The following is a 27,266-nucleotide window of genomic DNA, read 5'->3' as shown; positions in this document are numbered from 1 at the left end:
TGGCAACTTCTAAAGGAAGTTAAAGGTGCTTCCCAGGCCACTTCACACTGTTTATACAGCGGTGTCTGCGCGCCCCCTGGAGGCGACAGGTGGAACTACTGCTGTTCTGTCACTCGTGGACATTCAGTTGAGCTGGATGCTCTGCAACAGAGTCTCGGTATTGCCTGCAGGGCCTCAGTGTTTCCGGTTTTACTTGCTTAAAATCAAAGCGTATGTTGGTTCTTTATAAACAGCATCTACCCTCTATTGAGGAAGAAGACAAAACCTCGACAACTCGAGAACATTTAAACTCGCAAAAGGTGCCCCCGACCGGAATCGAACCCAGGTCACGCCGCAATGTTCGAGAACATTTCTGTGTTGTTTCACCTTGTATCTAGATCAGCTACACGTGCGATATAAGCTGCCTTATCAATAGCTTATAGAATACATAGAAGATACTTTTTATTCATGCCATCGCACAACGCAATTTTGAATTGACAGTTTTCAATCGATGTATGCCTGCCCACTGGTTTAGGTTCTTTTCAAAACCACAACGCAAGAAAAAAGAGAACGCGGAGGGGATCTGTTCTACATCTTTAGTTACTGGTAGAGTTACTGAGCTCTACCAAGACCGATATTTTAAAACAACAATATCAGAGAAACACAGTAGGGTAGTTATTAGCTAATGTATTTCAACAGGACGTCGAGGTCAGAGTCGCAAAAGCTGAGTCCTATAAAAAGCGACACCGCCCCCTCCCGCCTGTGCAGAGGCAGAGACGCGCTGCTTGACGACAGCGTAGCTTTACGACCTCACACGACTCTGGTGGGCGGAGCCTAGGTGCTGCGGGTAAGCCGTAAAGCGAGATGTTTTGAGACGGGGAGGTCATTGGAAAGTGAGGGAGGGACTCTCGTTATAAACTGGGGGACACCGGAGCGGCATTAAGGCTGTCGGCTCTGAAGCATTAAAAGGCCAGCTCTTCTGCAGAGTGGGGAACTTCTTGGTGTTGCGCCGTTAAGCGAGCAGCTCGGAATGTTGCGTTGGGCGGTGCGGTTGCGGCAGTCGGTGCGGGTCCCCCGCTTCGGCCCCGGCTCGGCCCCCGGGATGAGCTCCCGGCCGGGGTCCTGCCGTCTCAGGAGGTACCACTCCGGAGGTTCGGCCCGGGTCCGGCCCGTGTGCTACGCCACCGCGGTTACCTGCGGCAGGGGCGGGTTTCTGCAGAGTTACCTGTCCGCACGGAGCTGCCAAGGCAAGCGGCTGTACAGCCTGCCGCCCCACCAGAAGGTAAGGCTTCTCCCAGACGGGCTTGACGGTTTCCTGCTCGCCCACCTGGGCGGGCGTGTGCATCTGTATAGAGCTCCCAAACTGTGTGGTGCAGCGTTAGGAATGGACAAAATGGCGCTGTGTAGGCTGCCAAACAAGTCTAAACTTTCTTTCACGGAGACATAAATGTTCCACCTTTCCAGTGCTTGGCACGAATTGCGCCACGGTGCTAAGTCGGGGTAACTGCTTAGCAACGCTAACGGCAGGCTTTCCTGTCCCGAGTGTTTCTGCTCCGCGCTGCGCGGCCGGCTGTCCGTGTCACCTTGCAGCTTGAGGCCGCTGGGCTCCGGGCCGGGCCGTAGCTCCTCTCCGAGAGCTGACCTTTCTCACGGGGCATTCTCTCCAGTGTGAGCTACTCTTTCCCTGCGGTTCAGGCTCATAAACGGCTTGTTTCAGGTGTCCCTTTAGGTCACCTGAGAGCGAGGCTCCGAGGTTTGCTTCTGATGATCAGCTGTTCAGTGCCCGTCTAGCTCATGTGGTTTTTCGGTAGCTAATATCTTCTGGGGACCTCATCCAGACTTGTCTTGGATGATGCCGGAGTATTCGCCTCAATGACTTGGCTTTGCAGTTGTTCCGGACTTCCAGTAACGCATTCTTTCTGCTTTGATCCTCAAATAAGTGCACACCTGTCCTGTCCTGTCCTCCTTGACAGCTGGGATTGTTACAGAAGTCTGTTGATGTGAAGCCCCTTGCCTCTGTACAGCAGCAGTACCTCAGTGGGGATTCGAACCCACAGCTTGCCCTGACTGCTCCTCCACACTGCTCCCCTGCCTTAGTCTTGGCATCCCTGTGTGTGGAGAGCAGGCGTCCTGGACCTGACTATGCATGCCCCTGGCTCCTATTGGACAGGGCTGTGGGCGTGTCCTGCACTGTGCTCTGCCATTTCTTCTCTTTTCAGCATGGAATAAACCTTTAACTTGTTCCTTTGCATTAAAATAAAATGGCCCAATTTCCCAAAATAAATCGCTCAGCAGTATAGGACACAAATGAGCAGGGTGTTGTAGAAGAGAGCAGCCTTGCGGTTTTCGATGGAGAGGTTGAATGCGCGCTTTAACAGTAAGTGCGCCTGTGCACGGAGGAGTTCTCTTTGTCACGGTGTGGTTTGGCTCTGTGCAGGTGGTGCTGCCCGCACTCTCCCCCACAATGCAGAATGGCACCATCGCTCGCTGGGAGAAGAAAGAGGGGGACAAGATCAGCGAGGGGGACCTGATCGCCGAGGTGAGGGTGCAGGACTGCTCTTGTGTCCCGTGGCTGCACAGTGCTGGGCAGAGCCATTGGTCATGCTGTCTCGTCTGTATTTCTCCCTTCATCTCTCTCCTTTCTCACACCTGCCTCGTCCTGGTCTCGCGTGCTCTAACCCCACACTCGCTCTCTCGCCAGGTGGAGACGGACAAGGCCACGGTGGGCTTTGAGATTCTGGAGGAGTGTTACTTGGCGAAGATCCTGGTGGCAGAGGGAACCAGGGACGTGCCCATTGGTGGCGTCATCTGTATAACTGTGGAGAGGTAAACTTCCCGTTTCCGCTTTCCTGTCTTGGATCAGGCAGCGAAGAACTATCGTAGCCTTTAAAATAGCTGGGAAGAAAAGCCCGATGTCTAATCCTGCAGTTTTCAGGACTCTAGCACTTCTCAGGCACTGCTGTTAATGAGGAGACAAGACAGGTTTGCAGAGAATTTGGAAACGGTCTGTAACTGATGTTGAGTGGCGTCTGCGAAGCACTGCAGGAGTTTGGGTTGCAAGCAGAGTTGCTGAGCTTCTAGGCGAGCGATTGTGGATTTTAGTTGAGTGCCCAGCGCTGGTCCTGCTGTTCTGAGTGTCCCCAGGAAGGGCTCTGGGCAGAAGCAGTAGCTGGTCTGTGGGGCTGCCTGCCTGCCTGCCTGCTTGCTGTGTTTGTGGGCAGCCTGTGTCTGACATGCTGTTGCTCGTTCTGCCCTCCCTGCAGCCCTGACCTCGTCCCTGCCTTCAAAGACTACACTCTGGACATGGCATCTGCACCCCCCAGCCCAGCAGCAGCAGCAACAGCGGCGGCGGTGGCCCCTCCCCCCCCTGCCGCGGGCCCCCCACAGCCGCCCGGCAGCTCCTACCCCCCGCACATGAAGGTAGGAGCATCGCCTGGCTGGTGCAGCAGCAGCGGTGATGCCTTTACCGCGAGCGACGCGGCAGGAGAGCGAGTTCAGGAGACTCCCCTCTCCAGTACAGAAGTGGAAGTTAAATACTTCATCGCGGGCCCCCACTTTCTGAGAGTGTCCACTAAGCTTCCTTTTATAAAGGATTCTTGGCGGTGCTTTGCGTTTTTAGATGCTTGACACCCTTATAATGCTGGTGATTACAAAGCACCTTATGAAGGAACTGGAACTGAACTTCCTGTTTCTGTGCCCCCTGACGTTGCCTGGGTGTGCTGTGCCCCTGCCAGGTCCTGCTGCCAGCTCTTTCACCCACCATGACCATGGGCACCGTGCAGCGCTGGGAGAAGAAGGTGGGCGAGAAGCTGAGTGAGGGGGACCTGCTGGCTGAGATCGAGACGGACAAGGCCACCATCGGTGAGGCCGCTGGGCGCCCACGCCGACATCGACGCGCTGCCGGGGCCTGGGCACAGCACTGACCCTTCGAGGAGTCTTAGACTCCTGAATCAAAGAGGCTCCATTCAGTACTGCGGTACAGCTGTGTGTCAAATCTGTCGTGTGCTGACTCTGCCCTGCCTGTGCCAATAGAGATTGGTTTAGTTACAGAATCTACAGTGTATTACAAATCTGATATTTGAGTGTCCTCACTTGAAGTCCCCCCCCCCCCCCCCCCCTCCAGTTTAGCTCAGTTTCTGCTTGCAGGAGCCTCAGAGATGGTTAATGAGAGCCACCTTGTGGTTAATTATACATGCACCCTCCTAGAGCTGTTACATGTATCCCTCCTTTCTGATTCTGCTGTGTGTAACCCTCCCCCAGGGTTCGAGGTGCAGGAGGAGGGTTTCCTGGCAAAGGTGCTGGTCTCAGAGGGTACCAGGGACGTCCCCCTGGGCACCCCTCTGTGCATCATCGTGGAGAAGGAGTCTGACATCGGCGCCTTTGCGGACTACGTGGAGACTGGGGTGGCTGAAATCAAGAGCCCCCCTCCGGCCCCTGCTCCTGCTCCAGCCCCGGTAAGGGAGCCATCAGCCAGCCCAGTCTGTTGGAGTGGGGCTTGACCCTGGTTCAGAAATGGTTGAAATGGTTTAGCGGACTTCAGCTGTGCAGTGGTTCCTGGAGGTAATAGTTCAGCGAGAAATGTAATCCACTGTGAGCAAGGTCAGAGTATAAAACGCAGACGGACCCTCGTCCAATACGGAGGAGTGTATAACGGAAGGGCCACAGTGGAGCAGGTGGCCGTTTCAAATGATCGAAACTTCAAACCCACATTTATTAAAGCGGCAGTGGAGAACTGTGCTTCTTGAGAGCTGCAGGTGAAGGGGTTTCCCTTTTAACTCTGGTAATGTCGTATGGGAAGGTGGGCTGCAGTCCCGAGTTGAGATGCATGTGCAGAAAGAGTAGTTGGGTGAGGACACTGTGCTGTGTTTCAGGTGGCAGCAGTACCCCCCCTGTCCCAGCAATCCATTCCCGCCGCTACACCGGTGCCCCCAGCGGGTGCCAAGGCCTTCGCCAGCCCCCTGGCAAAGAAGCTGGCAGCCGAGAAAGGCATCGACCTGGCGAAGGTCAGAGGTAAGGGAGTGGGAGGGAGAGACACTGTCTGAAGTCTCTGCATCGGTGAGGTGCCGGTTGGTCCCCATACTACAGGAAAGTACAATGTAGTCACTTGCAAGTAAAGTTGTACTTAATCCAAATATATTGTGGGGGGGGAATCGGGCTTGGGCAGAGAGCAGAGCTTCATGCTAGAAGAAAGCCTGATGTAGGTGGACTTTTTAAAGACCAGTACGTGCCTTGGTTCCCTCTCGTCCCTGCTACCCTGTGTTGGCCAGGTAGAGATGTTTGTGTGTGCAGTACCTTGGTTAAAGCGATTTTCCAGCACTGATACGCCACCGAATGCTCTGTCCCGGCTGGTGTTAACTCTGAATCCACCCGTTTCCGAACGGAATGGTTTTCTGTGACCTCAACCAGGGCGCAGTCGGTACAGAGCCATGGAGAAGACCATGACCGTCTTGTCTTGTTCCAACAGGGTCTGGTCCAGACGGGCGGATCACCAGGAAAGACATCGAGAGCTTCGTGCCTCCCAAGGCTGCGCCGGTAAGTGTGGCCATCCCAGTTTTCCCAGGAGGCGCGTATCGTTGCGGAATGGACAAGAGCCGCGTGCTTTCCCTTGTGCTCCAGAACACAGTCGCTCGTCAGCTGTCCGAGCCTTCGGGCTCATTTGCACATGGGTTTGATACCTGGCCAGATGGAGACGCAATTTAAAGCTGGAGGTCTTTTGAAGAAGAAATCTGCTGCAGTCTGGAGTTGGGATTGTCGAAAGGGTCTTGGAGCAGAATCGCTCTGTGCACTGGGGTGACGAGCGCGGTCTCCTTCCTCTCGGCAGGCTCCAGCGGCTGCTGTGGCCCCTGTCCCTGGTGCTCCCCCTGCTCCTGCTGTGCCAGCTGGGACCTTCACTGACATCCCCATAGGCAACATCCGCAGAGTAAGGATGGAGAAGAAACGAATCTTGGATTCTAAAATCCAAGTTTGTTTTTTTGTTTTTTTTTTTCCTCCTGTTAGCCAAGTTTAGTCTGTTCCTGACCAGGCTTCTGTGTTCACCTGCAGGTGATTGCCCAGAGGCTGATGCAGTCCAAACAGACCATCCCCCACTACTACCTGTCTATAGACATCAACATGGACCAGGTGCTGGAGCTGAGGAAAGAGCTGAATGAGGTGAGAGGTGATTCCGGCTCTTGGATGCACAGCTCGGTACACTCCCTGCAGCCTAGGCACTGAAATCATTCATATGTGACCATTTGCTCTTGTTTACTAAAGAGCTCCCGCCAAGAGGACAGGCAGTGTTTTTAGCAGAGAGGAGTAAGCCTTAAACATGCAAAGGTGCTGAGTGCTTTTGACACAAGTGCGGTCTTGGGCTTAGGAAAGGCAGACTTCTTGTGCCTGCTGGGTGGAAATTGCTGATATGTCTGTTTCTGCCAGGAGCTGAAGGCTGAGAACATCAAGCTGTCGGTGAATGACTTCATCATCAAGGCCTCGGCCCTGGCTTGTGTGAAGGTGCCCGAGGCCAACTCCTCCTGGATGGACACGGTTATTCGCCAGTGAGTGATCTACTTCTGTCCACACTCTGATGACCCTTTCGGTTTCTGGATCTCCCCATCATGGGATGTGACGAGCTGGGTATAGTTTCCTGACTAGTTGGTGCTGAATTCGATTCCCATCTTGTATTCTCGGAAGATTGCCAAATTTTCCGTGCACGGGCTCTGGGTCTGTGCTCGCATCCACATAAGGCAGGCTGCTTTCCCTCCCAGCACGCTCCTGTGTAACCCCATCTTTCTTCCCCCTGCAGGAACCATGTGGTTGACATGAGCGTCGCTGTCAGCACAGCCAACGGCCTCATCACTCCCATCGTGTTCAATGCCCACATCAAGGGCCTGGCCTCCATCAGCCAGGACGTGGCGGCGCTGGCGGCCCGAGCGAGAGAGGGCAAGCTGCAGCCACACGAGTTCCAGGTGAGAGGGGGGGGGATTGAAAGGGTTGAATTCTGTAGCATCCCTGTAAAAATAGTTTGTTAGGTGTGCAAGTTAATAAGAACACTTATATAGATGCAGAGCCTTCATTCAGAAGTGATTTACCCATTTATAAAGGCTGCCTTTAGTGCAAGGTGAAGGTGAAATGCACCATGAGTATCTTTCTCCCTCCTGACATTTCATGACATGCTATCATGGTCGTGACTGTAAAACAAAGGTCTTCCATTTCAGGGCGGCACCTTCACCATCTCCAACCTGGGCATGTTTGGCATCAAGAACTTCTCCGCCATCATTAACCCTCCCCAGGCCTGCATCCTGGCTGTGGGCGGCTCCGAGAAGCGGCTCCTGCCTGCGGACAACGAGAAAGGGTGAGACTGGATGGGGGGAAGGCCCGGCCTTGTGCTGGCCAAGGTGGGAAAGTCACTGGGGGGGTGGACGGGGTGTGGGCTTGTTCCCAGTCTGAAAGAGTGGTGTGAAGTGCTGACTGTTGACTTTGCTGATCTCCAGCCCCTGCCAGTCAGTGGAGAAGCATAATTTACAACATTGATGGAAGAGGAGAACGGTTCATTTCTATAAAACGATGATGCCCCTGTGTTTTGCAGGACTAGTATTCTCTGTACGATTCCCCCTTACTTAGCTTATTTCTCCTCTGCGACTTTGAGTCGACGTACTTGCACAGTGAAGAGCGATGTGTGCATGAGGGCTTTTGAACCTCCTGATTTAATACAGATCTTGACATGGGGACAAATATGTATTGATAAGCTCCAAGGTTAGGGTTAGCTTTCCTTCTAAACTTGGGTCTCCAGTTAGATTTTTCTTCCACACTCATTCCCAAGCCTTCGAAGACATTTTTAAAGAGATGCTGGGCCTGTGTGTCTGGGGTCGTGTGCAGGTTCGACGTCGCCAACGTGATGGCGGTGACGCTGAGCTGCGACCACAGGGTGGTGGACGGCGCTGTGGGAGCCCAGTGGCTGGCGGAGTTCAGGAAGTTCGTGGAGAAGCCCGTCACCATGCTGCTGTAACCTTCCAGGGTGACTGCCCCCCCACCAGGAGGAGGAAACCGACGGGGGCGCAGCTTGTGGGATCAGTGTCTGTCTTCACCCCTCCCCTGTCTGTCCCACCCTTCACCTGGTCATGATTTACTGAGCTTTTCGACGGCAGGCGCACACAGAAGCACCCAGTCCTGAAACGGGTACCGTTCAGATTTAAAGTACAGCTTTCAGCTCTGGATAGGAATCCTTGTATCCATGTTAGAGGGGGGGGGGGGGAGGGTTTGAATATATTGGAGCTCCATAAATCACTGGTGGAGAGGGGTGGGAAACCAGTTTCAATACTGGCCTGAACCAGGATCCCCGACCTGTGCTGATGTTTGTCTCTCGTTTTAAATATTTATAAAGGCTGGGAATAAAAAATTGTCTTGGCTACAGCTTCCAAGTTGAAACTACCCTGATGGTGGGGTTACAGTGGGATTTGAGTGCCAAATTCTGCCAAGTGTTAGATAGCAAAGAGGAAAATGCTCATATTTGGTTCTTTTGATTTTTCTCCTCTCCTGTTTCTGTGCTGCCTTCACTGGAAGATACCTGCTGTGTTAAGCAGGTCTGTCAGGACAGAGCAGAGCCCATCTCTGCAGTTGTTGTCCCCCTGCTCCAACGGGTGGGTTCAGTCTAAACGTCTATCACCCCACAAGGGCAACAGTCCCTTCCTGACCGCTGATCCCCCTGACCTTGGAAAGCAGTTTCTGTTGAGCTGAGTCTGGAAGTCAGTCTGTTGGTTAGTGTCCTTACAGATGGTACTTTTAGTGTGTGGTGCATTGGAGCAGTAATCCAGGGTTTCCCTCAGTCAAGCTGACTTTTCTTAAAACTGCACTACTTTGTTGCAACACTTCCAGTTTGGACTTCACGTTTGGTGTTGGGGGGTGTGTAGTGGTCCTTCAGTTTTTTGTTCCCTCATCTTTGCTGTGCCTATCTGTTCTCTTTCCATATGGACTTGATGCCTGGATTGGGATTGATCCTATGTGAACCGATTTGGTTTCTCACCCCAGATCTTGCACTGTTACTGCATTGCTTTTATTTAAATATTTTGAGTGTGAAAGGGGGTTTGGAGCGTTTGTCTTCAATTGTTTATAAGACGCACGTTCTCACTGGACCTGGTTAAGCTGCTACAGAGGGACTGAAAGGATGAAAATTTATTCCAGCTCACCTACAGGACTTGCTAACTGTCTATTAATTAAGTTCAGAGCTTGTGGGATAAACCTTTATCTCTGCTGGGTAACCTAGCTATTTAAAATGGTCAGGTGTTTAAATAAACTTTATTGAATTAGTGCTGAATTTTTAATAGCCAATGTAAACATGGTGGTACAAAGTTTCATGGTGGTCATTGTATCATGAGGAGCAAAAAAGGAGAAGCTTAATAAAATAAGAGAATTCATGGGTAAACTATAAAAGTGTATTTGAATTGAATCCAGAAATGCCTACAAAGCTTGTGCATCCGTTTTGTGGAGAAGGCCGGATTTGTGTATTCTGTGACAAACCTGTGACTTTTCTTCCTGACTTTAACACTCCTTGTAAATTGTCAATGCTAAAACCAACATTTGTGTACCTTGTGACTCGACGGATGCAACATTGTTAAATCCCTGCACAGGACTCATTTTCACACTGCTTTGTTCTGTGAAGGGTGTTCCTCCAAAGCCATCATGCTGTAAAATGTGCATCCAGATCCTGAGAGGCGACACTGCTGTGAGCAGTAATGAGCCTCTGCTGAGGCCTGACCACAGTCTGCAGCCTAGTACCCTTCCCTTGCCCTCTCGTTGTAAATACCTGCCTGTACCACACCCCACAGGACAGGCGGGACCTAGCCTTTCTTGCTTCAGCAGCTGGTGTCTAAACATCAAACAACCCAGAATTCCTCCTGCTGTATGTGTGCAATCCATCCCTTCTCTAGACATGGGGGGGGAACAAAGTAATTTGTTCTATAGCTGTATCCTGAAAATACTGGGGTCTGATTACAATGTAGGCTTCCAAGCCTGCTCATAGCATAAATACTGAGGTTTAGTATTTGGCACCTGAACTTCAGTCAGAATAGTACAGCTTATATTAAGCCAGCTGGTTGTAAGATTTATCTGTAAAAAAGTGAACTATCCTCTCACCCAGCCTGTCCATCAAATGTACTGTTGATAATTGCACGAATTCTGGACTCTGTGTGATCTCATTGTTTATGCTTTTGTAATCTGATTCAGCCTTAAATTTGGCCTGTTCATATACTGCGCACAATGGGTATTGTAAAATGGAGATTAAAGGTTTTCAATTGGACCAAGCAGCTTCTGTTTTTTTTGTAGAAACTTGGCCCTAAAAGGCCAGACTCTTCCCTTTGGAGTGTGCAGTGTTTTTATAGTGGGCATGGTTCAGTCAGATGAAGTTTTACATTTACCCATACAAGATCCCAAGTCTTTCATGCATTTCTGAATGTATGTTTGGCGGGTGTGAGAGACTTAACCATTCCTCCTTTTGACCATATAACACGGGTAGGAGTGGAGTAAAGATTTTTGCAGCTTTAGTTCACCACCAAAAGCAAAGATGATACCAATGGGCTTCTTGAATTCTTACGCACAAAAAATATACAGATCATAGTATAGGCACAGTCACAGACAGTATACGGGTCTTCTTGCTGAAAGTGGCACTGGCTGCCTCCTCGTTCACGGTCTCGGGCAGGTCCAGCTGGAGATGGTACAGATCTTCCACTTCGATCAGCACGTCATCCTAAAACAGAAACTGAAAAGTCATGATGTAGAACAAACTGCTTCCAGCTGCTATTGTTCTGATCTGAAACTCTGTACATACCTAAGCTTACAAATGGGTAATTATTCAGTAATGGAATACCAATAGTAATGTGCTGGTTTGAGGAGTTGCACAAGCAAGTTACCAGAACTGACTGTGACCAGCACTCCCTTAACAGCCCACTGCTGCGGTGAACTTAGTGATGTAGAGGAAGGGTGGGGACTGGTGCCACGTGCCTGGGAGATACTCAGTTTGCACTCAGAGATGGAGCTGATCCCAGGCAAGTCCACAGTCAGCTGGAGAGTGTGGGGTCTCCCTTCGCCGTCTTGGATAACCGCAAGCTTATAGCGGGGCTCCTGAGGCTGTGCTACTGTCGTCGTACTTGAGAGCTCCTGGATCAGACCACCTTTTGCTGGATTTGTGACTTCCTGAGGGAACAGCTGGCTGCACCCCTTCTCTTCTTCCTTCTCTTTGTTCTGCTGCAGTGCACAGATCTGCTGGAGCAGGGAGCCCCCTTCTTCTGGAAAGAAAGGACAGTCTTCTCCATAGGCTGAACGTGAACTTGGTTTGAGTGCCTTACATCCTACAGTACATCATAACTCGACTGGCGTCCAGCTGTTAATCTAAGGCAGCAGTTTGGCACCAATGTGGCATATAAGGGTCTCCCTCAACAGCAGGGCCCCAAGGGGACACCTGAGGACCTAAAGAAGGGCACGAGAGCTTTTTATGTACACCTAAATATGTACTAAATTTTTCTATAAGGCAATGTTTTTTACAGCAATTTATAAGTAGAAAAGTAGGACTCGCTCTCAAATCACTGCCTTGAATTTGCTACTAATCAGCTAAATCTAAACAAAATGTCAAAAATCCTTTTGTCTATGAAGGTCAGTCCTTGCCCAAGAACTGTTTTTGGAATTAAAACCTGACAACTACCCTCTCGGGCATCTTCAGTCAGCTAACTTTGATGCAAGACCGGATTTTCTGTGCTTTCAATGACCAGAAATAAGCACCACAACAGACTCAATGTTGAAAGTGACTTGCATTGTGCCTTATCTTCTACAGAGCTGAGAATTTCAAAACCTGTGACAAATATGCAGCATCAGAGCTCACATTGATAATGTTTGAGACAAGCTCTTAAATTAAATACACCAAAGTTCAAATGTGAATTTGGATCATATGACCTTCAATCTGTCAAGTAACAATTGAAATCAAAACATTTTAAAAAAGTTTAAATACAATTTTAGCCTGTACACCAAGGGGGGCGGTGAACCACTGTCCTTAGGTGGCCGGAGGAGGAGTGTTAAAATGAGCTCGTTTTCCCTCGATCATCATTCTAGCTCGAGATAATTCTAAAAGCCTCGTATGGTGTGGTGAACAGAGACAATGTATTTAAGTTGGAGCTGTCTACTGTGTATACATTATGTACTGCAAGACCTATACCAATGTGAGCTGCTGTTCTGGGGTGGGGCTTATGCATGTCTGTATATTTTTAAGTGGTTTCCAGCCAGACTACCCAGCACTAAACCCAGCTGGGCTGCTCCCTTAAAGTGGTGGGTTACCTGGAGCGCTGTGGGCGGAGGTATCGAGAGGTGTGGCCAGGCGGTCTCTCATCCTCTGGGTGGGGCCCTTGATGTTGGCGCTGGTGAGAGTGTAGCAGGGTGAGAGGCGCAGCCCGTGGTTCTGCTCAGCGTACAACAAGGCCAGGCGGAGCAGCTGGTCCCTCTCTTCACCGTCGCCCTCTGCTCTCCGCAGCGTCTCGGGACTGAACGCCACATCAATCACACTGTACACCTCTTTAAGGGATTAAAAAACACACAGGTCCATCCATCCATTTTCGAACCACTTTATCCAATACAGGGTTGCTGATAGGCCAGAACCTATCCCAAGTAAGCAACAGACACAAGGCAGGGTAATAACATCATCACTTTATTAACCCTTTACAATTTCTTGCATTAGGAATTATCTTTTTGCATACCCCATCTTGCTCTCCATGAGACACACAGACACACAGACAGGGAGAGAAGCTTGGGGTCAGAGCGCAGGGTCAGCCATTGTACGGCACCCCTGGAGCAGCTGGGGTGAAGGGCCTTGCTCAGGAGCCCAACGGAGTAGGATTCCTCTGCCGGCTGCGGGATTTGAACCGGCAACCTTCCAGCCACAGGCGCAGACCCTTAGCCACAGAACCACCTCTCCGCCAAAAGCGTCGTTTTTATGCGCCAGCCGGGAATCGAACCCGGGTGGCAAGAATGGGAATCTTGTATGATACCACTACACCACTGGCGTAGACTCGGTATCTTTTTGGGCTGTGGGAGGAAACTGGAGCCCCTCGAGGAAACCCCCATGTGAACATGGGAAGAACATACAGACTCCACACACACAGCACCCCTGGTCCAGAAGGGAAACAAAGGCCCCAGCGCTGTAAAGCAGCAATGCTGACCACTGAGCTGCAACACACAGGCTATTTCTCTTCAAATGCACTCTCAACTAGGATTGACTCATTTGCAAACATGGTGGGTTTGTTTTTCCTTCTGGAATTGAATCGCGAAGCGGCGCGACCAGGGGAGTGGTGGTACCTTTGCCTTCAGCTCCAGTCGTGAGCTTGCTGGCGCACAGCGGGACGGGGCTGGAGTGAGACTCCGGAGCGGGGACCCGCTTCCAGCTGCACACGTTGACATAGAGCACGCCCTCCTCTGGCTCCTGCAGGACACAGCACAGCTTTGAAACAGGGTGTTCTGCACGCACTCGCCAGAATATTAGGAATGCAATGACCAGCGTGAATACTGCTTATATGGTTTGAGCTGCTGCTTGCCGAGCCCTCGCACTTCATTGGTATGGCTCTGCAATATTACACCTTGTGGTTGATGATTAAATCATCTCTTTTCTCACCTCTTCCTCACTTTGATCCCCAGGTACATCTGACAGCAAACTGCAATTGGAGCTCTGGGGTTGTACAGTGTTAAAACTGCATTCCTATTATGTAAGGCGATTTCCACCTACTGGGGTGTAAAAAAAGTCTGTACAAGTACTGCAGTGCGCAGACAGGAGTGAGACAGGGGGAGTGTGTACTGGTATAGCAGTGCGCAGACAGGAGTGAGACGGGGGAGTGTGTACCAGTATCTCAGTGCGCGGACAGGAGTGAGACGGGGGAGTGTGTACCAGTATCTCAGTGCGCAGACAGGAGTGAGACGGGGGAGTCTGTACCGGTATCTCAGTGCGCAGACAGGAGTGAGACGGGGGAGTGTGTACCGGTATCTCAGTGCGCAGACAGGAGTGAGACGGGGGGGTGTGTACCAGTATCTCAGTGCGCAGACAGGAGTGAGACGGGGGAGTGTGTACCAGTATCTCAGTGCGCAGACAGGAGTGAGACGGGGGAGTGTGTACCAGTATCTCAGTGCGCGGACAGGAGTGAGACGGGGGAGTGTGTACCAGTATCTCAGTGCGCGGACAGGAGTGAGACGGGGGAGTGTGTACCAGTATCTCAGTGCGCGGACAGGAGTGAGACGGGGGAGTGTGTACCAGTATCTCAGTGCGCGGACAGGAGTGAGACGGGGGAGTGTGTACCAGTATCTCAGTGCGCAGACAGGAGTGAGACGGGGGGGTGTGTACCAGTATCTCAGTGCGCAGACAGGAGTGAGACGGGGGAGTGTGTACCAGTATCTCAGTGCGCAGACAGGAGTGAGACGGGGGGTGTGTACCAGTATCTCAGTGCGCAGACAGGAGTGAGACGGGGGAGTGTGTACCAGTATCTCGGTGCGCAGACAGGAGTGAGACGGGGGAGTGTGTACCAGTATCTCGGTGCGCTGACAGGAGTGAGACGGGGGAGTGTGTACCAGTATCTCAGTGCGCAGACAGGAGTGAGACAGGGGAGTGTGTACCGGTATCTCAGTGTGCAGACAGGAGTGAGACGGGGGGGTGTGTACCAGTATCTCAGTGCGCAGACAGGAGTGAGACGGGGGAGTGTGTACCAGTATCTCAGTGCGCAGACAGGAGTGAGACGGGGGAGTGTGTACCAGTATCTCAGTGCGCAGACAGGAGTGAGACGGGGGAGTGTGTACCGGTATCTCAGTGCGCAGACAGGAGTGAGACAGGGGAGTGTGTACCGGTATCTCAGTGCGCAGACAGGAGTGAGACGGGGGAGAGTGTACCAGTATCTCAGTGCGCAGACAGGAGTGAGACGGGGGAGTGTGTACCAGTATCTCGGTGCGCTGACAGGAGTGAGACGGGGGAGTGTGTACCAGTATCTCAGTGCGCAGACAGGAGTGAGACGGGGGGGTGTGTACCAGTATCTCAGTGCGCAGACAGGAGTGAGACGGGGGAGTGTGTACCAGTATCTCAGTGCGCAGACAGGAGTGAGCCTGAGGGCTGCTGTAGTAATCAGCCCCGTCCTTCAGCTGCTGCTGGATGAACCTGCGGTAGCCCTCGGGGCTGCTCTCTGACAGGTCGTCCAGCAGGGACCAGAGCTGGCTGACCCGCTGCAGCACGGCCTGCTGGGAGCACGGAGCCGCCATGTCGCGCCTGTGGGGGAAACGGACACAGGTGACCCTTCTTCTTCTAGAGGGAATTGGTACTGGGCAGACATACAATTTCATCACATGAAAACTTAATAAGCACATGTTCAGTCAAGAAAATATATATCTAGTTCTCTTCCAAGATATCACACTGTCATTCCTGAATCTAGCACAGTGCAGTCCATAAGTATTTGGACAGTGACAGAATATATGTTGTTTTGGCTCTGTATTCCAGCACATTGGATTTGAAACGAAACAATGACTATGAGGTTAAAGTACAGAATGGCAGCTTTAATTGTAGAATATTTACATCTATATTGGATGTAACATATAGGAATCACAGCCCTTTTTATACAGTACATTGTCCTCCCATTCTAGGGGACCAAAAGGAATTGGACAACTGTCTGCTCAGTTGTTTCTTAGCCAGCTGTGTGCCGTTGCATCGTTAGTTCGTGCACAAGAGAGCTAAGAAAAGGTCTGGAGTTCATTCTTCGTGTGACACTTGCGTCTGGAGTCTGTTGCTGTTGTCTCTCAACATGAGGACCAAAAAAGAGTCAATGTCATTAACACAGCCATCATGAGGCTGAAAAATCTGAATAAATCAATCACATAGCCAGAAGGTGTATCAAAATCAACTGTTTGGTACATTAAGAAGCAAGAACGCACTGGTGAGCTTAGCATAGCAAACGACCTGGTAGACCAGAGAAGACCACAGAAGTGATGACAGAAGAATACTTTCAATCGTGAAGAAAAACCCCTTTTCGACTGTTGAACAGAGCAGGAACCTTCTCCAGGATGTAGGTATAAATGTGTCAAAAACTACCATAAAGAGAAGAATACACCAGCATAACCTCAGAGGGTTCACCACAAGATGCAAACCCCTGGTAAGAAAGGCCACAGAAAGGCCAGGTAACAGTTTGCTAAAAAATACATAAAAAAAGCCTGTAGAGTTCTGGGACAAAGTCTTATGGACAGATAAGGCGAAGATTAACCTGTACCAGAGTGATGGGAAGAGGAAAATGTGGAAAAAAAAGGGAACAGCTCATGATCCAAAGCAGACCACCTCATCTGTGGAACATGGTGGAGGTAGTGTCCTGGATTGGACATGTGTGGCTGCCAGTGGACCTGGCTCACTTGTCTTTCTTGATGATGTGACTGCAGACGGCAGCAGCAGGATGAATTCTGAAGCGTACAGAAGCATCTTATCTGCTCAGGTCCAACCAAATGGCTCAAAACTCATTGGATGGTGCTACACCTGGAGCAGGACAATGACCCCAAACATACTGCTAAAGCAACTGTAGAGTTTTTCAGGGCCAAAAAGTGGAATGTTTTTGACTGGCCAAGTCAATCACATGACCTGAATCCCATTGAGCATGCATTTCACTTCCTGAAGACAAGACTGAAAGCAAAAAGCCCTGGAAACAAGCAGGAACTGAAGATGGCTGAATTACAGGCCTGGCAGAGCATCACCAGGGAAGATACCCAACGTCTGGTGATGTCTATGTGTTGCAGACGTCAGGCAGTCATCAATTGCAAAGGATTTGCAACCAAGTATTAAACATGACAATTTTATTTAAGATGATGTTAATGTGTCCAATTACTTTTAGTCCCTTGAAATGGGGGGGCTATGTATAAAAAGGGCTGTGATTCTTATACGGTTCACCCAATACAGACGTAAATATCCTTGAATTAAAGCTGACATTCTGCACTTTAACCCCATAGTCATTGTTTCATTTCAAATCCAACGTGCTGCAGTACAGAGCCAAAACAACAATACCCGTGTCACTGTCTTTGGACTGCACTGGAAATATATTTAGGCATGGAAATATTCCGACTTTATGAGGCTTTGCAAATATAAAATGTGTCTTAGACAGTGACTCCTTTGCAGCACCTTTCATGATATATACATATTATGAAGACGTATAACTCGGGATTAACTTCGATAATATATTGCCTATAATTATTAGGCTACTAAAAACAGAAAAGAAAAAATAACAGTGAAAATAAAAATGCTGCAAGTCAATCACATTAATGTATTTTTTTCTATACAAACGCACATTTGTCCTGCTCTAAAATGCTGCCTACCTTGGTGTGCGATATTTGGGTGAGATTTTCAAATCTTCCCACAACCTCCCGTCTATGCCTTTCTGTTGTAGCTTCTCGGTAACTATAGAAACGCAGTCCGTCAATCCGTGTGGGAGCTCAGGCTGGAAATATTGGTTCCCACCTCGATTTACACTCTTCTGTCATGCAGTCTCTTTCAATGCCGAAATGGATGTATCCGCTTACATTATTCTCAGTTTACTCCTCCGATGTACCGCAGGGTGCTACCGTGTTTCATTGTTCCTAACTGCTATCTTATATCAATATATTTTATTAGCGAGGAAAACAGGATGGGACGTTTAAGCAATGACAACAACGTCCGGTGAAACAACAGAGAAGCGGAGGAAGTCAGTGGGATGAAATAACATGATTTGTTTTAAGGACAAAGAATTACTGTAACAAAAAGGTAAGATTTTAACAGCCTATTAACAAAATCAATTTATATGCACTATCTTGGTATTTTAATGGTATTCATCCTTCAGTCAACTGAAGCTGGCAGGCGGTATTAAAACGAAAATGGAACTCGGTACAATTTCCGCATTTAAAACAGAAAGACACGAATGAAAAGTTTGGGAATTCGCGATAACGGAGCCCCTCTTTTTCGTTTTACCAAACTGCTCCTGCTGAGCCTAAAAAGAGCCTGAAACAGCTTCTACAGGAGCTCGTCACACACGTGAAAAATGTGTGTGCGCTACTGCTGTCTCTTTGTTACTTAATTGTGTGGGAGCTCTCAGTGGGAACAGCTAGGCTTTCGCCTGCATGTCTCAACACGGGAATAAAGTCAACAGTTCCCTGTGCTTTTCCAGGAGCGGACAGGGAATCAAACCGCTGTATTCATGAAGCAAATTGTTTACCACATTATACCAGTGGGCTATAGACTTGTGTTTTCCTGTAAAAGTAAAAATGAACGTCTTCAAAACCAGAGTCATGGGGGTTTGTGAGTATAGGAGGGTTTTGGGGTACCTTAAGCACTGCCAGTGCAGTTGGGCTGAGCCTTTCTGCCACGCTGAAGAGTTGTTGCTTTGAAAAGGGACTTTTAAAGATTTTTCCAGCGTAGAGACATTTCAATAAACTCACAACAGTCCTCTTTGCGACCATCTTTAGAATATTCCTGGTTAGGCTAGGTGTCAGTTGTCCCAACAGATTCACGTTCAGCACATGTAATAGCAAATCTTGGAATTTTCATATGATAATCAGCTTCTGAGGTCTTGCGTGTGATGTCTGTTGTTCCAGCATGATGCTTGAAAACCTTTGCTGGCTGGTGGACCTGTATGAGCTCAGGTACTCAGCAGACGCCTGAATGTTTTGTGTTTTGATAGTGCTAATTTGTGAAAACCTGGGGCATGAAACTGAACTGTAACGACTGTACATTTGGGGTGCAAATTCAAAGTCCAGGGTCCTTGATTAAGAAATTTCTATCTTCTTGCATGTTAGCAAAAGAAGTTGCCCTGGCTAAGTGTATTTACATTTTTGTCTGTATAGGTTTGATCATGTCTCGTGTTCCTATGGGAAAGGTGCTTCTCCGAAATGTCATCCGTCACACAGATGCTCATAATAAGGTAAGCAGGAGTTCATCAGGTACTCCAGGTGCTACTAATCAGACTACATCAAGGGCGCACGCACACACACACATGCACACACGCACGACTTTAGAGATGTCAGTTAACCAGGACAGCATGGATTTGTTTATGAATGTGGAAACCGGAACACCACAGAAAACCCACCCAGACGGTACCCCAATCCAGAATCGTCCTCATCGCCAGCAGCCATATCACCCTGCAACTCACAACTGGCAGCCCCACTGAAGCTAAGCAGGTGTGAGCCGGGTCAGTACCTGGATGGGAGACCTCCTGGGGACAAAACTAAGGTTGCTGCTGGAAGCGGTGTTAGTGGGGCCAACAGGGGGCGCTCACCCTGTGGACCATGTGGGTCCTAATGCCCCAGTATAGTGACGGGGACACTATACTGTAAACAGGCGCCGTCCTTCGGATGAAACGTAAAACCAGGGTCCTGACTCTCTGTGGTCATTAAAACTCCCAGGGTGTTTCTCGAAAAGAGTAGGGGTGTAACCCCGGCGTCCTGGCAAAATTTCCCATTGGCCTTTACCAATCATGGCCTCCTAATAATCCCCCTCTATGAATTGGCTTCATTACTCTGCTCTCCTCCCCACTGATAGCTGATGTGTGGGGAGCGTTCTGGCGCACTATGGCTGCCGTTGCATCATCCAGGTGGGGCTGCACATTGGTGGTGGAGGGGATCCCCATTACCTGTAAAGCGCTTTGAACTTGAACTTGAACTTTATTGCCATATGTAACCGGTACTGGTACAATGGAATTCTTACTTACAGAAAGAAGAGTGGAGTGTCCAGAAAAGCGCTATATAAGTGTAAGCAATTATTATTACTCCAGTATTATTATTACTCCAATTATTATTACTCTTATGATTATAAGATCCTGCCAGATCCTGTCAGGCTGTGGTGCTGGTGATCAGGGTGTGCCGAGCTGTAACCACACCTGCGTTTGTCTCCTTCTTTCCTGGTGCGGCAGATCCAGGAGGAGTCGGAGATGTGGAAGATGAGGGAGAAGGAGCGCCAGACGCTGGGTGATCATGCCAGATGGCATCGACGAAAGCTGGATCATGACCTGAGCAGGTTTGCATCCTCCTAAATAAGAGCTCTGTACAGCAGGCTGTGGTGTTCAATAGTGTTCTTAATCTTTCCTAGAAAGACAACCCTGCAGTATTATATAAGTTACAGGAAACCTAAAGTATTGTACTATAAATGGGGGGGGTGTATAAAAAAGGAGCTGTCAAATTAAAATCCAAAAATCAGGTCCTGAAAACATAGCAAATTCTAATATCAATAATGATAACAACCCTGATTTTAAGGGAATACCGAGCATTACCAGCATGTGTGTTCTTAGCTTCTCCAACACAGCTTGGTAATAGAGTAAAAGGGGGGACCTTAATAAGACAAATATTTATGTTGTTATAGCTACACAAGCAAACAGCACATGGTCTTCATGGCTATATACAGCTATTTACAATACAGTGAGCTACCAGAGACCTGCCTTCAACCTGCATAGAAAATATAGAATTGCTTCCTTATATTCAAGACACAAAACAACTTAAAAAGGCAAATTCTATTTAATATCCTATTAAGCATTCTGTTTAACAAGGGTTCTGTCCAAGACTACATTACTGGGCTTAAAGAGATGCTAAATGAATGAGAGTTTTTTAAAACACTAACCAATGAGAGAGGCTTTTAGCCTATTGATTCTACAAATGGGGATCAGTAATAATTCTACCTTCATGAAGATTTGAACAATGCATGGGGAGCTTTTCCTGAGAACTTGGACTGATTGATTTCTAAAAGTGTCCAGTGCCCTGGACAGGAGGTCCTGCAGGATGCTATCAGCACAGGCCAGGTTGTGTCGCTGTCTGTCGTTCAAAATCACTGACTCTACATTCCTGCTTAGGGCGCACTCACACAGGATCTGGGTCTGGTTCCAGCTTTTCTGTTCCAGTTCCTGTTTTGAGACCCCTGCACGATTCCCGATCCTTTGAAACTGGCCGTGCAGAGCTGCGAGGAGGAACGGTAATTTTGTGCTGTTTGGTGTGTCAGGGGCCGCATGCGCTGTGACGGCTTCGACGAGGAGGAGCTCGCCGGGGACGGGGGGGCGGCAACGGCGCAGAGCTCCGAGGGAGACGTCCGCGAGGCCCGCCACTGGACCAAGAAGCTGTACGAGTTCGAGGCCGGCGACCCCGACAGGTTGGTGTCTGGCCAGTCATCCGCGTTAAAACAGCTGACGCTGACATGTCAGCGCAGGCGCATTGAGAAGGCTGATTCTCCTGATGCACAAACATTTTCTTACTACAGTAGCTGCAGCGGCTTGCAATGTAAACGGCATTCCTCATATTATCTGGGGTAACTGTTACCACTCTGACTAGTTCCTAGTCTGATCTAGTGTTCATGGAATCCAGCTGTGTCCCTTATAGGTACATCTACTGTACATACAGGTTTGTGCAATTGCCTGTTTCCTAGCGCTGTGCTCAGTGATGTTGAACAACACGCTGCTGTCTGTTCCAGGTGGGGCCACAGTGGCTTTAAGGAGCTCTACCCCGAAGAGTTTGAGACAGACAGGTAAGAAACCCCACAATTCTGTACTGTGCAGCAGACTCATCCCCTTCAGGGTTTACCTGTAAAATGTACCCAGTCTGTTACACTGCATACTCTTAGCGGGATCTGGTTTTATGGTCCTTTTTTGCAGCAACAAGTGTCTGTGCCTTTTATTTTAACAAAGGACAAGTATTATATAGACTATATGTCATGGCACATACACGTATGTCTCGTGAATGTAAAAGCAGTGGATAATTCTTGGAGCGTTTCCCTGTTTTACAGTATAGCTGGGGCTAAAGTGAAATGGCAGGGGAGTTGAGAGGGTGTGACCCACTCCTGTAATATTATCGCAATCCAGTATCTGCAGGAAGACTTCAGCTGGCCCTCCAAGGATACATCTGCTCCCCAGTCGGTCATGATCGGCCTGTCAATTGAGAGACACTGACTTTGTCACCCCTGTCTCTCCCAGTGACCAGCAGTGCAGCGATGGCGAGAACATCCACCGCCGAGAGAAGGCGCCCAGGTCGGCGAGCCCCGAGTCGGGCCGACGCAAGCGCTCCAAGAAGACGCTGAAGAAGAAGACGAAGAAGAAGGCCAAAAAGAGGAAGAAGGAGGAGGAGCCGGGTAAGCGCAGGAAGAAGAGCAGCAAGGAGAAGCGGAGGAAGAGGAGGAAGGAGAAGGGCCCGGGTGGCAGGAAGGACTCGCACAGCAGCAGCAGCAGCAGCTCGGAGGACGAGGAGACGGGAGGGACCCCCCGCGGCCGCAGGAAGAGGCCCCACGAGGCCCGGGCGGAGAGCGAGCACGAGGAGGAGCTGCGCAGGAAGAGGAGGAGGAGGAATTGGAAGGTGGCGGACGAGGAGAAGTCGGAGGACAGCTCTGAGGACTGAGCAGCGGAGGGCCTCCGACACGCAGCCCCTTGCTTTCAGTCCAGATCTCCTCTCGCTCTCTCCCCCTTGGGAGAGCTCCGTAAACAGAGGGGCTCTGCTGTCCCTGCCGCACAATCAGGAAGAACAAAGTGCAGGGTGCAAGCACCACAGAGACCTTGTTTTTGTGAAACTTTTCAGCTCTGGAGTTTTTAAAAGGTGTGGGAAGAAAGGACAGGTGTAAACTCAGTGTGATGGCCAGTGCTTGTGCTGTTTGGCACAGTGTCCATTCAACTAGGCAGAAGCCATTCAGGGATTTTTTGTTTCAGCCCAGGTGTTCTCTGTCTGAGGCCTTGTCCTTGTCCGTGTCCTGGTTCTGGGCCCTGGTTCAGCTGGCATGTGGCTCGCTGGTGCAGCTGCCTCTCACAATAATGACAGTGTTTTTGTACAGCCTTGCTATCGGCACGTCTTTATAATTACTGTTGTTGTGTTGTTATTTCCAAAGCCCCCTGCTGTTTTCGGTGAGAGAAATTTTTTTCTGGCGGTCGAGATGTTGGAACGGCTGCCGATGCGCGGACCCAAGCAGGAGCATGTGTCACCTCTCTCACTTCACTTGGGGGGGTGCTGTGTACGTGTGCCCCAGCTTTCACATCCCACCTGTGTGGGCAATAATGGGTTTGCCACTAAACATGGTGAATTTCTGTAGTGTCCTCTTGGAGCTTGTGGACATGTCAGTTGGCATGTATAAATGTAAATGTAAAGTGGAGCCAATTCCCAGGGGTCCCCCACTGCTTCCCAGCAGGCAGCATCATTTCATTGCAGTCTTCCCATAATGCATCCTGACAGGGCTCAAGACAAGTGCTTTAACTTTGTGTTGGCATAGGTCTACAGGTGGCTTTGATTTTTGTGTGTTTTGTATTGCTGTCACCACTTTGTGAAAGTGTTTGACACGATGTGCTGTCATGCTGTGCGCTCAGGTGACAAGACCATCATGTTCCAGCTGTTCTCGGGGATCCCTCCCCACCCCACCTCACCTGTTGCCATTCCGGAGTCCAGAGAGTCCTTTTCCTTTGGGCTGACACTGACATGGCGTACATGGAAAACCCCCCGTATGCAGAGTGCGATTGACACGAGAGGACAGAGGGGTTCAGTCTGACCCATGTCTGTGAATAGTGACCTGCAGGAACCATTAGTCAGGTGTTTCAGGTCCTCAACACTGTTTCAACCTGCCGGTCAGTGGTGTGTGTTGTGTGACTGTCCATATCTTCTTTTAATTGATTTCTAATTACACAATTTTGTCTAGAACAATTGGCTGTAGTTTGGTGAATGTTATCGTCTGAATCTTTTAACAAACTTTTGTATAGCCTACAGCCCTAATTCCCTTTTTGCCCTCTGTCTCTGGCTGTCTGTGTCACAGTCTTTAGCACTGAAGAGTTTTATTTTCATCTTTTGCCTTGTTCTGGCCTTTTGAGCGTCACAGGGTTTCACGCCGACATTGCAGGCTCTGTACTGCTGCTCCCACCACAGACGCTCCTTGGTTTCTGCAAAAGAGAACTCATTTTAATCTGCTGAACATTGTGTTGGACGATGAGTGGGTTGACCTTTTCCATGTTGACCTGCAGTTTCAACTCTGGCTGCATGCTTAGTAGAGGTTGTCCAACTAGTCCAACTACTTTGCCATTAAACTTCAACTGCTTTGTCCATTCATAGAGTAAGAGTACACCAGTATCCAGGCTGAATTCCAATCACAGTGGCATTATGTGCAATCTGTATATCCCTCACGAATTAGTCGATTTTTTAATGATATGAGTGCTATAACAAAATGAGACTGAATATTTTACAATGTCTTCAAAGCAATTGTGGAGTTTATGTTGCCACCTTTTTATGGCTTTTCCCTGTATCATTCTATTTTTGCAGCAGCTGCCCTGGGCAATCTGTAAGCTTTCCTTCATCTGGAGTTCGTGTTGTGTCTTAACGGTCTGGTGCTTTTAACCAACAGGCTGCACCTTCCTTCTGTCACATGGTAAATCATGTTAAACTAAAATCTCAGAGTCGGGCTGATTGACCTCAGGGAACTACTGCAAATCGCCCTTTTTCTGAGCATGGGGCTCATGACATATCTACTATGTATTTGAAAGATCTTGAATTTCTACAATATTTCTTATACAAATCAGGAGCAAAGATAACGACAACAATATTGCAAGATTAAGTAATTCTGCTAATTTTAAAAATAATTCTGCAAAACATTCTATAAGAGGGCAGCAGGTTGAGACAAAATGGCAGCTTTTGTGAACCACATTCCTCATACAGGGGTGGGGAGTGGCATCCTGCCCTCAATCCAGCTGCTGGAAGGCCATTAGTCAGGTGACATCTTAAAACCTAGGAAGCAGAGGTCTGTGTCAGTGAGATGTACAGTCTGTACGACAGAAAGCAGATTCTCAGTGTTGGACAGTGTTGGAGCAGGAGCAACTAACAACAGGAGAAAGAAAAGGAGTGAATTGGAGTTATTTTTTGGATGTGCTTTTTGTGAAGTTTTTTAACCTAGTAAGTAGCTTAACTGCCTAAGTTAGGGAATGGAAAAAGTTTAGTTAGCAGCTGAAAAAGGAACTAGTTTTATATGTTTTGCTTATCTCACACATTGTAAAGGGCACTTACAGTATGTCTGCTTTTTGTGTCTGTTTGCCCAGCTGTCCAGGAAAACGATAACAAAGATCCTTTTAAGAAAAAGGAAGATAGACAGGCCCAGAAATATAGACACATATGACAAATGTAAGGTATACACCAAGTGCTCTTTACAATGTGAGGGGAAACCAATCTTTAAACCTAGTTCCTTGCTCAGTTAACTGAACTTCTTCCAGTCTCTAACATACTGTAGCAGGCAGGTAGGCTGCTTCCAGCTTAAAGGCCCAGAAAGCACTTCCAAAAGTAATTCCAAAAATTCACACTGCTCCTCTGTGCTGTTGGCTGCTCCTGCTCCCTCTGGCGATTGCCTATCATAGAGGATCTGCTTTCTGTCATTCAGACTGTACATCTCACTCTGCTGGTTTTAAAACTGTCACCTGACGCAGCCGTCTTCCAGCAGCTGGGCAGGTGATTTGAGGCATCAGCTTCTTTCAATAAGCTTTTCCCTCGGCTTTCTGGGAATGTGGTCCAGACGGGGGCTGCCATTTTGTCTGAACCTGTTGCCCCCTTAGAACATAAGAAAGGTAGGGCTGTTTCACGAAGCAAGTTCAACTAATTCTCACATTATGCAGATAGAACTTGCCCGATAACTGAGTTCAGGTTAAGTCCGTTTCACAAAGGCAAACTCAGGTTCAAGTTATCCAGTTACAGTAACTCAGGTTCAAACTATCTGACTAACTGCACGTTCATGCCACACTTTAGTAGGCAAGGAGGGCTGAGTATCGATTCCTTCATCCACGCCAGCAACACCACTGGGAAAGAATGTGCGTCTTAATCCAGTGACAATACATTTAGGGTCTTTTTGGAAAACTATGAAGATAAAAGCTGTTGTAAGTGCAGGGAGCTATTCTGTAGCTGCTGCAAAAGCCAGGGAAGACACCTGGCAAAGTATTGCTGAATTGGATGTTAAAGTCAATTATGAAATCCAGTGAAATATCTGAAGAAAGAAAAAAAAATTGAGTGAGCATGAATCTGTTGGGTGGGGAATTACTTAATTTACATTATTATGGCCCTGAAGAGGAGCTCCTCTTTAAGATATTGTGTAGTTGTACAATATTGTTTTCATGCAGCAGTAATTTATGGATTTACAGTAGCTGGGCCACAATAGGAGGACCTAGAAGCAGATCAAGACAAAGTACCAGAATATCATCCACAGTGGTTGAGTACGATACAGTGTAGTACAATCCTTTCAATGAAAATGTTCCCAACAAAATTGTGAACAGAATAAGACTGGAGGAGAAGAAATCGTCATCAACACAATAAAGAATGTTTTCTTTTCCCAACATTTTTGAAGTGTGAATTAAGTCCTTCAGAAACATTTTGGCAGTGTGAATCAAATAGCATAGTTGCAGCTCCCCTTTCAAGTTGCAGGAAGTCATAAACCAGGTACAAATATCCCAATTTTTTTGTTGTTGGGAGTTTTATGTGTTTACTGTACTATACTGTAATGCTGTGTATGCGTTAAAAAAAACCATCCGTGTTTGGCTTTAATGAGGATGTCTGTGCAGTCCAGAGAACCTATTACATGAGGAAATGCTGTAAGAAGTGTTTAGATCAGGGTACGTAGCTACAGGGCACAGAAGCTACATTTACAGTGGGTAGAATTAAATATGAGAATATGATGTTATTCACTAATGTATGGCCAGGAGACATTTTTAATGCATGCAAAACTATTGTATTGTACCAAATGACTTATTGAGTGACACATTCAGTTTACCAAAGCACTCTGGGTTACCAACACAGTTAAAAAAAACTTGTACAGTCACAAGGCATCTCGGGCCTCTGTAGAATTAGATTTTCTTTTAAACACTTAGCTTTGATTTAGTATTGACATTGAAAGGGCTTAAGAGATCATGAATATAAAGTATACTCTGCAGAAATGGTATATTTTTCACATTAGAACTTGCAAAGTTCTAATGTGAACTGGAACCCTGAAGAAAGGCGCCAGTTTTTTGCAGAGGGGACTGATTATTCTGTGAGTCAAGCTCTTGTCCTCAAAGTCAGGTTAATTTTGGTTCAAGTAGGTAGCTGCATCATCATATGTAGTCTGTAAAGGAACAAGTAAAGGTTTATTCCATGCCGAAAAGAGAAGAAAAGGATCACGATATTTCGGCTGTGGAGCCTTTTTCGGGTTTGAAGGAACCTTCGAAGGTTCATTTTAGTTTATTAACCTGATCCGGAGCAGGATGAGAGTAGAGGATATGTTGCTATAGTTACTTAACTGGATACAATTCAATCCTGACTTTTTCCAAATTTGCAAAAGTTATCCGGTTGTCCAT

The 27,266-nt window shown here is 48.5% G+C and overlaps 3 protein-coding genes and 1 non-coding gene across 7 annotated transcripts; 2 read left to right on the top strand and 2 right to left on the bottom strand.

Moving 5' to 3' along the window:
• The first annotated feature begins 814 nt into the window (after window positions 1-814).
• On the top strand, window positions 815-10,249 carry dlat (dihydrolipoamide S-acetyltransferase (E2 component of pyruvate dehydrogenase complex)). Of its 2 annotated transcripts, none has more exons than XM_088619083.1 (14): window positions 815-1,261; window positions 2,417-2,518; window positions 2,681-2,805; window positions 3,243-3,399; window positions 3,714-3,840; window positions 4,240-4,433; window positions 4,851-4,989; window positions 5,444-5,511; window positions 5,798-5,899; window positions 6,022-6,129; window positions 6,394-6,512; window positions 6,761-6,923; window positions 7,173-7,309; window positions 7,834-10,249. In XM_088619083.1, exons 1-14 carry the CDS (start codon window positions 1,010-1,012, stop codon window positions 7,961-7,963), a joined length of 1,923 nt encoding a protein of 640 aa, XP_088475209.1. In that variant the 5' UTR covers window positions 815-1,009; the 3' UTR covers window positions 7,964-10,249. The 2 variants fall into 2 exon arrangements, with proteins under 2 accessions (XP_088475209.1, XP_088475211.1); XM_088619085.1 differs by having other exon boundaries at window positions 816-1,261; window positions 5,801-5,899.
• Window positions 10,250-10,468: 219 nt separating this feature from the next.
• On the bottom strand, window positions 10,469-17,438 carry pih1d2 (PIH1 domain containing 2). 2 transcript variants are annotated; one of them, XM_088619087.1, is made up of 6 exons: window positions 17,308-17,438; window positions 15,040-15,229; window positions 13,288-13,411; window positions 12,274-12,507; window positions 10,951-11,231; window positions 10,469-10,696 (listed from the first exon to the last, which is right to left on the bottom strand). In XM_088619087.1, the coding sequence occupies exons 2-6, from the start codon at window positions 15,220-15,222 to the stop codon at window positions 10,562-10,564; spliced, it is 957 nt and encodes a 318-aa protein (XP_088475213.1). In that variant the 5' UTR covers window positions 15,223-15,229; window positions 17,308-17,438; the 3' UTR covers window positions 10,469-10,561. The 2 variants fall into 2 exon arrangements, with proteins under 2 accessions (XP_088475213.1, XP_088475212.1); XM_088619086.1 differs by having other exon boundaries at window positions 10,951-11,234; window positions 17,308-17,437.
• trnag-ccc (transfer RNA glycine (anticodon CCC)) lies at window positions 12,927-12,997 on the bottom strand. Its single transcript has one exon. It is a non-coding gene; the product is annotated as a tRNA-Gly (tRNA).
• A 78-nt stretch (window positions 17,439-17,516) lies between the features above and the next one.
• nkapd1 (NKAP domain containing 1) lies at window positions 17,517-26,467 on the top strand. Of its 2 annotated transcripts, XM_088619088.1 has the most exons (7): window positions 17,517-17,731; window positions 18,559-18,606; window positions 18,808-18,884; window positions 19,872-19,975; window positions 20,948-21,094; window positions 21,413-21,466; window positions 21,912-26,467. In XM_088619088.1, the coding sequence occupies exons 2-7, from the start codon at window positions 18,597-18,599 to the stop codon at window positions 22,327-22,329; spliced, it is 810 nt and encodes a 269-aa protein (XP_088475214.1). In that variant the 5' UTR covers window positions 17,517-17,731; window positions 18,559-18,596; the 3' UTR covers window positions 22,330-26,467. The 2 variants fall into 2 exon arrangements, with proteins under 2 accessions (XP_088475214.1, XP_088475215.1); XM_088619089.1 differs by lacking the exon at window positions 18,559-18,606.
• The last annotated feature ends 799 nt before the right edge of the window (window positions 26,468-27,266 follow it).

This window comes from Lepisosteus platostomus, chromosome 25 (genome assembly GCF_059453375.1).
Source record: "Lepisosteus platostomus isolate fLepPlt1 chromosome 25, fLepPlt1.hap1, whole genome shotgun sequence".
Taxonomy (NCBI): Eukaryota; Metazoa; Chordata; class Actinopteri; order Semionotiformes; family Lepisosteidae; genus Lepisosteus; species Lepisosteus platostomus.
This window is presented reverse-complemented; position numbering and strand designations above follow the sequence as displayed.

What these genes read in the sequence shown, in the direction of transcription:
- pih1d2 (XM_088619086.1), bottom strand. Translation starts at nt 15,222, where the DNA reads ATGGCGGCTCCGTGCTCCCAGCAGGCCGTGCTGCAGCGGGTCAGCCAG. An exon ending in GTCTGCGCACTGAGATACTG is followed by an intron (nt 13,412 to 15,039) that starts GTACACACTCCC and finishes TGTGTCCTGCAG; the next exon opens with GAGCCAGAGGAGGGCGTGCT. An exon ending in GCAAACTGAGTATCTCCCAG is followed by an intron (nt 10,697 to 10,950) that starts GCACGTGGCACC and finishes TTTCTGTTTTAG; the next exon opens with GATGACGTGCTGATCGAAGT.
- nkapd1 (XM_088619088.1), top strand. An exon ending in ACACAGATGCTCATAATAAG is followed by an intron (nt 18,885 to 19,871) that starts GTAAGCAGGAGT and finishes CTGGTGCGGCAG; the next exon opens with ATCCAGGAGGAGTCGGAGAT. An exon ending in GAGGCCGGCGACCCCGACAG is followed by an intron (nt 21,095 to 21,412) that starts GTTGGTGTCTGG and finishes TGTCTGTTCCAG; the next exon opens with GTGGGGCCACAGTGGCTTTA.
- dlat (XM_088619083.1), top strand. Translation starts at nt 1,010, where the DNA reads ATGTTGCGTTGGGCGGTGCGGTTGCGGCAGTCGGTGCGGGTCCCCCGC. An exon ending in GCCTGCCGCCCCACCAGAAG is followed by an intron (nt 1,262 to 2,416) that starts GTAAGGCTTCTC and finishes GGCTCTGTGCAG; the next exon opens with GTGGTGCTGCCCGCACTCTC. An exon ending in ATGGACACGGTTATTCGCCA is followed by an intron (nt 6,513 to 6,760) that starts GTGAGTGATCTA and finishes TTCCCCCTGCAG; the next exon opens with GAACCATGTGGTTGACATGA.